Source organism: Arachis ipaensis, chromosome B10 (genome assembly GCF_000816755.2).
Source record: "Arachis ipaensis cultivar K30076 chromosome B10, Araip1.1, whole genome shotgun sequence".
NCBI lineage: Eukaryota > Viridiplantae > Streptophyta > Magnoliopsida > Fabales > Fabaceae > Arachis > Arachis ipaensis.
The window spans coordinates 5499677-5510356 of record NC_029794.2 but is presented as its reverse complement, the minus strand read 5'-3'; the positions used below and the strand labels follow the sequence as shown (position 1 = coordinate 5510356).

General features: G+C 35.4%; 2 protein-coding genes across 2 annotated transcripts in view; one reads left to right on the top strand and one right to left on the bottom strand.

The window, feature by feature from the left end:
- Positions 1876-7573, top strand: LOC107623244 (lysine-specific demethylase JMJ25). The gene is made up of 12 exons (XM_016325431.2): positions 1876-2717; positions 2800-2936; positions 3313-3418; positions 3516-3648; positions 3728-3791; positions 3888-4596; positions 4843-5166; positions 6103-6633; positions 6715-6787; positions 6867-6952; positions 7041-7160; positions 7267-7573. The coding sequence occupies exons 1-12, from the start codon at positions 2019-2021 to the stop codon at positions 7336-7338; spliced, it is 3054 nt and encodes a 1017-aa protein (XP_016180917.1). The 5' UTR covers positions 1876-2018; the 3' UTR covers positions 7339-7573.
- The window catches only part of LOC107623264 (probable serine/threonine-protein kinase abkC), a gene marked incomplete in the record, with an annotated part of 4672 nt that continues 2377 nt past the window's right edge, over positions 8386-10680 (bottom strand). The window contains 4 exon segments of the mRNA XM_016325458.2: positions 8386-8881; positions 9068-9223; positions 9533-9799; positions 10547-10680. Coding sequence (XP_016180944.1) covers positions 8762-8881; positions 9068-9223; positions 9533-9799; positions 10547-10680 — 677 coding nt within the window.

The following is a 10680-nucleotide window of genomic DNA, read 5'->3' as shown; positions in this document are numbered from 1 at the left end:
GGTAAAACTTGCAACGGATATATATATATAAGAATTTAAAGTGTGATATATATGAATGGCATGTATAGTACATATATAACAGATGTGCGCTGATGATGTTTTAATGCCAAATGATCTCATTGATTTTACATCCACACAAGCAATCACACGACAAGAATACTTATTACTTAACAGTAAATTAGATTAACTTAATAGATTCGGTATTATAAAATACTAATTAGATTATTTGGAAACTAATTAAATTATTTAAAAAGTCTAAAATCAATTAACGAAAAAACTCAAAAGTCAAAATAATTGTTATCTCAATAAATAAATATCGTTAAAAATCAAGTTTACTCTTTTGGTTTAATTATTATTCTTGTCCTAATATATTTTTCCTCCTTCTCTGTGCATGCATTTCAACTTGTGACATACTTTCATAGGTTCTTCATTACTAGTAGTCTAACTTAAAATTTCTCACACTTTTCACTTAGTGATGTCATTTTGACAGGTACATTTAGGTAAGTAGATTATCTTTTTCAACATCAAAATGAAAGTACAACCATGCCAACTGATCTGAACCACTTGGCTTTGGTAGGCCTATATACTAGTACTTGTACTTAGATAGTTATATGTACCAAACTAGAAAAATATGAACAAAATAAGTGATGCCATCTTTGAATTCATTGCAGTGGCAAAATGATAAAATGCAGAAGGCTTGAAAGCCGTTTTCACAAAGAAAAGAAATAAAAATTTTAGAAACTCTTTAGCTTCAAGCTATACTTAAATTATTAAACTTTTAATAATGAATTAAAACAATTAGAGATTTTAATCCAATCATACTTCTTCACTGTACTACTATAGCTAGCTAGTTAGTTTACTTGTTATAACTTATAACACTATAGAATTTGGATCTTATAAAAAATAGTCATGAACAAAATAAAGACAAACTCACTGTGTCATGATGACAGATTCCCTTCTCATAGAATCAAATGCATGGTCACAGTGCTCTTCAGCATTTAATTATAGACACGACAATATGGGTTTCATCAAATATTCCACTTAATTACTTAGTATTCTTTTGGCCTATAATAAACAAGCACATTTAGTGCTCTAATTACACAACTGAACACCGAAAAATAAGCAGGGAAATATTTTTCCTGTCATCAAAATCAAAAACTGAAAAAAATATTAGGAAAATCAAACACAACTGACCAATTTATCTCTAGAAAACTTGAGTTTTTCTATTTTGAACAAGTATATTTTCACAAACTATATAATGCTATATATAATTTAAACTTGTATTAATGAAGAATGAAAAATGAAAAGTATATTTAGGTATTAATGCATCAGTTTCCTACTTACATACCAGAGATTGCACAGAATTAGTTTATCAAAATCATTGACTGTGATTTGAGAAATAAAAGAACAAAAACATAGACTCACATTTACATCAAATCAGAACCACATTGGTCCCCTGCATTGCAAATTACAAAAATCAAAAGCTGAAAAATATATATAGAACTACTAAATTTCAACATCATCAACAACCACCTTAGATTATTTTTCTGTTACATAACTCCTCATTCCAATTCAGAAACAAAAAGAATCAGTAAAGGAAAGAAATATAAATCGATTGAAGAAAAAAAAAAGTCTCTAAAATCCAAAGCATGCAGTTTTTCACAGAATTGCGTGAACTGAATAAGAAGAATGACCAAAACAAAAAAGACATCAATGATTTTGGAAAGCTTTGATGAAATCAATGATCACAACCGTTCCTGTGTTGAAGATTATGAGACTAAACAGGACTCCCTATTCCTCATTAATTACGGGAATATGCCACTCCTTCAATAAATCTCTCACTGTTTTTTCTTTCTTTCTGTCCCCAATAAATAAAACTCTCCTTCGGTCTCAACTGAAACCCCCAAAGAAAAATCTAAAAAAAAAAAGAAAAAAATTCCCCTGTTCTCCGCGCTCTCTGCAAAACTTTCCCGAGAAAAACCCCAATTTTCCCAGGAAGAAAAATCGTTTTTTTTTTCATGGGAAAAAAACGGAATAAGGTGGAAGAAGCTCTGCCAGACAACCTGCGGTGCAGCCGCACCGACGGTCGGCAATGGCGGTGCCGGCGGCGCGTGATGGACAACCTCAAACTCTGCGAGCTCCACTACCTTCAAGGGCGCCACCGCCAGTACAAGCAGAAGGTTCCGGAGTCACTGAAGCTTCAGAGAACAACGAGCACCAAGACGGAGGGGCAAAACAGCACCACTTCCCAAAACGACCCCGTTTTGAAGAGCACCGAAATTAGCGCGAGGATTTCAAAGTTGATGATGCTCAGGAGGAAGAAGAGGAAATTATCCGGGGGTTCAGAGGGTGGTCCGATTAAGAAGAAGAGTAAGAAGAAGAAGAAGAAGGAGAAGCGTGATGCGCATTTGGAACTGCTAAGGATGGTTCTGCAGAGAGAGGTTGAGAAGAGCAAAGGGAAGAAGAAGGATCAGAGTGAGAATGGGAATGTGGAGGAGGATTTGGAGCTGCACCATTACTATGATGAGGGTGAGCTCAGGAGGGAATTGCCCAATGGTGTTATGGAGATTGCTCCTGCTGCTTCAACCCCACATGATTACACCAATGTGGGTTCCCATTTTGATGTCAAAGTTGGAATCTTTGATCATGGCAGAGCTCTTACACCCCGTTACTTCAGGTCCAAGAATGTTGAGAGAGACCCTGTTGGCAAGTTGCAGGTCTGTTTTTTGAAGGGCTCTTTTTTGTTTTTGTTTTTTGTGATGTTGATGTTTCTGATGTTTTCTGTTTTTGTTTTTCAAGGTTGTGCCTTATGGAGTGAACTTGAAGAAGGGTAAGAGGAAGAAGTGCCATTGGTGCCAGAGAAGTGATTCCTGGAATCTGATAAAGTGTTCTCGCTGCCAGAAAGAGTTTTTCTGCATGAATTGCATTAAAGAAAGGTTGGGACATGATTCAATTTTATTTACTCAAACTTTGGTCATTATGTTCTATGGATATACTTGTTTATGAAAACTTCACTTCATGTTGAATTTTTTGCTTTGTTGTTGTGCTGATGTGCACAGGGAAACCTTCAGTATCTATACTGTAGGCTGTAGTATAATTTGGACAATGCTGAAACTTTAAATTTTAGGAAACATTGTTTGATCAGCTAAATGCATAATTGAGATTATTTAAAATGCAATTCTCCAACTCTTAGATGAAAAGATGATCAGTAATGATTTGTACGAAGATATTTGCCAATATGACCTCTGCTACTTGCTCCTTTTGTAATGATCATCAAAATGTGAGACATTTTATTTGTTGAAATAACTTCAGGTATTTTGACACCCAAAATGAAGTTAAGATGGCTTGTCCAGTGTGTAGAGGAACTTGCACTTGTAAAGATTGCTTGGCTATTCAACGTAAAGACAGAGAAAGTAAGGTCTGATATCAAATAGTGATGCTCTCTTCTGTTTGAACAGTTTTTATGTAGTAGCACATCCCAACACTTCAATTTTCCCTATTTTGCCATTTGTCAGGAATATTTAGCTGGTAGAAGCAGAGTTGATAGAATATTGCATTTTCATTATTCAATCTGTATGCTGCTTCCTGTACTGAAACAAATAAGTGAAGATCAGCATATTGAGCTGGAAACAGAAGCGAAAATGAAAGGTAGTAACTGTTATTATTCTGAAATTAATAATTTCTGGATTGAATTTTTTGCATTACAGCACATGCTTTTGTGTTGCAGGGAAAACAATCACTGATATTCTCGTCAAGCAGGTTGAATTCGGCCGCAATGAGAAGAATTACTGGTAAGCTCGTCTCTGCTTATGCTATTGAGAAAATTTAAATGATTTTCTAATATTACTTGCTGATGAATGAAAATATGTATGCAATACTTGTCTCAGCAATCACTGCAAAACACCCATCCTGGATCTTCATAGAAGCTGCCTTAGTTGTTCCTATAGCCTTTGCTTAAGTTGTTGTCAGGAATTAAGACAAGGAAGAATCTCTGAAGAAGTTGGCTCTCATTTGTCCAAGCTAGCTGACGAAATACACAGTTGTACTGCTGGTGAAAACCAACTTTTGGATGATGAGGCCATTTTACACGAAAACTCAACTGGCTCTTCAACGTTGCCTGAATCGTCGGGGTTTGATGGTACCTGTGGCGTGTCATGTCCATCTACAGAGTTAGGTGGTTGTGGCGATAGCCATCTTGATTTGAGATGTCTTTTTCCCTTAAGCTGGATTAAAGAAATGGAAGTAATGGCAGATGAAATAGTTTGTAGCTATGAATTTCCAGAAATTTTGGATAAAAGTTCATCCTGCTTACTGTGTATTGACAGAGATCAGCAGCTGCAAAAGGCAGCTCAAAGAGAAGATTCTAATGATAATTGTTTGTTTTATCCTACGATTTTGGACATTACTAGTGATCATTTTGAACACTTTCAGAAACACTGGGGGAAGGGCCATCCTGTAATAGTGCAAGATGCACTCAAGAGTACTTCAAACCTCAGTTGGGATCCACTCGTCTTGTTCTGTGCTTATCTTGACAGGAGCATTACAAGATATGAGAATAATAAGGACTTACTTGAAGCTTGTTTGGATTGGTGTGAGGTCAGTATAAATTAATTGTGTATCTTACGGTTTCTTCAACTTGATACTATCACTGTTTGTTGCAGAAACAAAAAAAGCCGTAGGCTAAAGAATGCTTAGTGCATATGCCCATTGTATGTTTAAATCCACGATCCATATTCTTCGTAGTGATGAAGCTCTCTTGAGCCAGAAGACCATTGTTAAAAGTGTAATATTCTATTTTATCTCACCAAAAAATATATTAATTTCAGTCCTTACTCTGGGCAGGTGGAAATCAACATTAGGCAGTATTTTACTGGGTCCCTCAAAAGTCAGCCCCAGAGGAATGCTTGGCATGAGATGTTGAAAATAAAAGGCTGGTTGTCTTCCCAGCTATTCAAAGAAGAGTTTCCAGCTCATTTTGCTGCAATAATTGATGCCATACCAATTCAAGAATACATGAATCCCATGTCTGGTTTCCTCAACATGGCTGTAAATTTGCCACAGGGGACTACAAAACATGACATGGGACCATATATCTATATCTCATACGGCTGCGCTGATGAAGAAACTGATTCTGTGACCAAACTATGTTACGACTCATATGATTTGGTTTGTTCCCTTGTTACTTTGAATTTGATTTCTCAATAGTAATACATTTGTAAGCATTTTTGTTTATTGAATCTCTATTCTAGCATGGAAAAGTGATTGCTAATGTTAATATATTTCAAAATATACTTCTTTTTTTTTTTTTACCAAATTGTGATGTTCATCTTTTATGCACATCTCATGTTCTGTTAACTCCGAGGGTATTCCTTCCTCTGGAGTAATAAGCATCCTCCTGGAATGCTTCCTACTTGGTGAAACAGTGTGTTCTTTTGCTCCTTGCATGTATGTCTCTTGCAGATCTGTGTGTGAAAAATATTGAACATTCGAAATACAAATCATGCTACTTTCTATATTGTTGCTCAAAGTTTTTCACAAAAGTTTTGTGGAGTTTAATAGCCTTGGAGCTCTTCATTGAAGTCAACTGAATACTCCACTAAATTGTTGCATGGAGATGCTGTGACCAAAATATGGCCAAACCCTTAGTTAACAGATGTTCTGTTTATTAGGAATTGGTTAACAAATATGCATTGTTCTGTGAAATTGAAGTACATACTTTAAATCCTTGAGAAATTTGTATTTGTTTTCATCAATTGCTCAAATCTAATACAAACAAGCTTGTTTTCCAACTCAATGCACCATGCATACAGTAGGTGTTGTCTCCAACATAACATATGGTATGACATGAATGTTTGCACAAGGGAGAAGAAGTAAAATTTTTATTTTTTTTATTTTTGGCCGGAGTGAAAATTATTTGTATGGATGTATGTCCGTCGCCCACACCTTGAAATACAATTGATATGTTCTCTCTCGAACTTTTGAACTCACGTGCAAATGCATTATGTCAAATAGCTTTGCTTGATGGTTCTCAGTAAAAGAATTTCCTGCAGATAATATTTATCAATTCCATTCACCTGTTGTCTGATATATAAATTTTCACAGGTTAACATTATGGCACATACCACAGATGTCCCTCTGTCTGCAGAACACCTTACTAAAATACGCAGATTATTGAAAAAGCACAAAGCTCTATGTCGAAGGGAGTCTTCCAAAATTACTGCTGAGCATGCTGAAGACACAGAACAAAATGGACATCAAGGTGTGGTAAGAGAAGGGATGGACTTTTTCAGGAGAGTCAATAGAATATCTTCTATCCCCACTGAAGCCAGAACGAAAACTAACCACAGTTTAGACACCGATATCTCTGGGAGTGGAGAATGTGATTTAGTTTCTGATGCTGGAAAAGCGGAAAGTTCTTCACCTATCCACAAGACAGTTAAAAGCACTGAAATGTCTCCAGACCATGATAATACTAGAAGAACCTTTGAAAATCCGAACGGTGATAAAAGCAAGTTTACTGAGGATTCGGGTGCTCAGTGGGATGTCTTTCGGAGAGAAGATGTACCAAAGCTCTTGGAATACCTCAAAAGGCATCATGATGAATTTTCTTATAGCCATGAATACCAAGAGGAGGTAAGTTCCTAAGAAGACCATCCCCTTCTAATCATGATCTTGTTTCAGTTGGTGATGATTTGTTTGGTCTCTCTTATGCAGATGGTTCATCCAATTCTTGATCAGAGCTTCTATCTCAACAATTTTCACAAAATGAGACTTAAGGAGGAATTTGGTAAGTATAGCTTTGTCTGTTTCATCTTTAGATTGCAATCCTAGATTACTAAATGGACTCACCTGTGACTATTTTCAAGAAATTGAACCATGGACATTTGAGCAACATGTTGGAGAAGCTGTTATCATTCCTACTGGATGTCCATACCAAATTCGGAATCCCAAGGTATTTTTTGCATTTGAATACAACATTTTCTTATCCTCTAGCTAATTAAAGAGTATGAATGTATGACAACATTATATGATTCTTGCAGTGTTCTGTTCATGTGGTATTGGAGTTTGTTTCCCCTGAGAATGTTTCTGAAAGCATCCAATTGATCGATGAGGTTCGTCTGCTTCCAAAAGACCATATAGCAAAAGTAGACAAACTTGAGGTACATTTCATCATGATATCATTATTTACCATTAACTGCTTTCTTCTGTTAGATGTATGCACCAAATTGACCTAGCTTTTGTTTCTGCTTTGTCTTCATCATATAGGTGAAGAAGATGGCTCTCTATAGCATGAATACAGCAATTAAAGAAATACGTGACTTTACAAGCAAAGCTTGATCACTCCCTTCTCAATCACCAGTTCAACAACATCTTGTACAGATTAATTGTCATCTTGTGTAGATCTAGTTAGGAGTTTAATTCATTACTTTCGGCTTATTTTCTGACATTCATGCTTCTCATGAATCTGAAATAAAATTAAAAGAATTCAAGGGCTGCTTATATTTCTTACCCATGCAATAGCAGGGCTTATCTTAAACGATGCACGGAATAAAATTATGCTTATTGCTGTTTAGATTTGTTTTTTGTTGCCAGGTGGTAATAATCATGGCAGCAGTTTTTGCATCTCAATCTCAAGTTCTAGCTGTTGGTGACAACTATGTAGATGCACTGAAATGGAATTGGTTGTTTTACTTTTATCAAAATTCCCCAGTCTTGTAGTAACAGAAAGGAAATGACTTTAATTAGTCCATTTCGGAGGAAAATTAATGCTTATCTAGAGTTTTTAAAAAGTTAATACCGAATATTAATCCTCTTGGCTTCGAACTGAATGTATTATATAACTGAGATACTGCAGTTTTACAGTACACTAGTGTAAAACCTGCGCTACGCGCAGACCAAATGTTGATTCATTATAAAATTTGTTGGTATTTTTGTATTATTACTAATCGTTGTTATTTTTAACTTGAAAAAGTTCTTCGTAAAAAAATCCATCACTTAAATGTGAAAGTTATTATATTTGTGTATTTAAATAAATATTGTTACATTTTGTTAATGTTATACAACCCCAAAAATTTAAAACTTTATTTAATCACACAAACAACGAATACTAACTAAATGACTTCTAGTTATATTATTAGACCCCTAATATATGTCCTGTGCACTACGCGAGTTATGTACTTAATCTACTTTATTGTATTTATGTGTAATTTGTTTACAAAACGATTAATATATATTTAGTTTATTTACTGAAAGAATTAATTTACTTAGTATATAGAAAGATTAAATGATTAATTTCTTTTGTTATATTGATGTTTAATTTGGTTAAAAAATTCAATATAAACGATAAGGAAGGAGACAATGTTAGAAAAGGTAACAAGAACAGAATGGTTCAAAATACAACGTTAAATTTCATTAAATTCGGTTAGTAAACTATACGATCCCAAGCACGTTCCTGCATCTTGCCATGGTGCAACCGTGCAACAAAGTGTAACGGAGGAGAGATGAATATTTCACCGTTTTATTATCTGTTTACTTTCACTTTCTCACTTTCTTACAAGCTGTGATCCTCACAGTAAAACTATGGGAAATTAACAAAAGATGAATACAGGGGATAATCTTGTTCCCCCCTACAAGGTAACAAGAAAAAGAAAGAACAAAAAAATTGGGCAGATGCGAGTAAGACACCACCCTAGGACAGGTGATGTTTTTATCTTTGTCAAAATTGTTTCCTAAGAAATGAACCTCAACAAACACAACCTATTCAAGGAGCCATGAGTCCGTCAATTGTGTAAGAAAGAGACTTTGCCCAATCAGCTCTAAGTAGCAACGTCTGCAGCGTCTGCATCACGTTGTATCCAGGATCAAGCTTTCGCTGCCAACCCTGCAAATTCAATGTTACTAATTTCAGGTGAATCACATTGGCAAATAGAAATGTGGCAATGGACAAGGGAATAGGAAGGCTTATCCTTCACAGTATGGGGTAGAGAAATGCTCAAAATCTAAATGCATCTTCAAGCTGAAGCATTTCCATAAATGTCAATTGGGTAAAAAGAAGAAAAGTAGTTACCTCAAGAACCAAAGTCGTCACCATGACCGTACATACATTGCCATCAATATTAACTCTATGTCGCCGAACTTTCTCAAGTAATTGCTCCATGCACTCGGCAGGATGAACCAGATCACCTTCTGGAGTGCCCCAAAATGTAAATGCCTCTTCTACTTCCTGTTCACGAGCAGACAATGAATAAGAAGGTTCAAAATTACATTAAAACGAAATGTGTATAAGCCGCTAAAATAAAAACCAGTGTCTATGGGTAACTGCAAAAATGGCCAAAATGGAATATTGTTCCATATTTGATGATTTGGGTTCAATCAACCAGAAAGCCTGGATATTTGTCCCTATATAACATATTGTAGTGCATATAGATTTTAACACTAGATATCAAATTTATACTTGATGTCTAACTAGCATATGGTTGATTCAATAACTAATGCAAGTGGGAAAAAAATATTATTTTGAAAACGAAAATACCTCAATAAAAGCATTTGGATTTGGGCAGTTCTGTTGTTTTGATAAACTGAGTGCACATAGTGCAGCAGTTCGGCCATCTCGGAGCGCAACAGCTTTGAAAAATTCCACTAAATTAACCCGATCACTGCCAGACAATTCAGCAGTCATGCCTACATCAAGGAAAATTACATGAGGCTTTGATTTGAAGAGCCGTTTCCGAGAATTGCTCTGAGACACTCGGACAAGGATATTTCCAGGATGCATGTCTGCATGAATGAAGTTGTCCACCTGAAAGGAGACATCCCAATGTCTTGGAAGCTAAAACTTAAGGATGTTCGATGCTAAAACTATTGTAGGACCCATGCTTCAAGTTCACATTAAAATTGGACCATAAAATGATTACTGACAGAAGTCAACAGACTACTAATTTGAACAAGGAAAATGATTATAGAAAGATGAGATGAGACAGTTGAGCACAACCATCAGGATGCTCTCCTAAAAGGAAAATAAATAAATAATTTAAACAACCAACACTGACTAATTATGTAAGAAAAGCTCCTCATATCACTGCACACCCCACATCTAACAAAGAAACCTATCCAAATGGCCACAATTTCCAAGATTACGATTTATCATACACCTTCATGAACCAAAAAGAAAAAACAGAGAAATAACAATTTATTTCACCAGGTTTATAGTTGCTTAACCAATTAAATCGGACAAATCAAACCCAGACCTAACTTGAATGTATACATTAGCATCTTAATTTCCTAACAATTGCTCCTGTGCTCCATACATGTCGAAATATCTAGCATTAAGCTAGATATTTTTAAACATGAGCCAATAACTTAATATTCTTGTTCCCTAGTTATGTTATTTCAAGTCATGATCCATGAGTAATAATGATTTTCCCTTTTATGATGAAAAATATATATATCAAGAAGGCTCAAAATAAAAGCATTGATTCTGATGCTATCACCAATCAACACAATGCAACAGGACAAAAGTTTCCAAATAAAAAGAGATATTTTTTACCAGAAGCATCTTCAAGAGTGCATGAGTCCCAATGTGAGCAAGAGCAGACTTAATCCTTTCATGTCCTGGAAGATCATCAACATAATGCGATACACTTTCCCCCTTCTCATACGTTTCTACCAATACAGCAGGAT

Excerpts from the sequence above, each read along its gene's own strand:
- LOC107623244 (XM_016325431.2), top strand. The coding sequence starts at position 2,019 with ATGGGAAAAAAACGGAATAAGGTGGAAGAAGCTCTGCCAGACAACCTG. Across the intron at positions 4,597-4,842 it reads CTTGTTTGGATTGGTGTGAG|GTGGAAATCAACATTAGGCA; the intron begins GTCAGTATAAAT and ends TACTCTGGGCAG. Across the intron at positions 6,788-6,866 it reads GAGACTTAAGGAGGAATTTG|AAATTGAACCATGGACATTT; the intron begins GTAAGTATAGCT and ends ACTATTTTCAAG.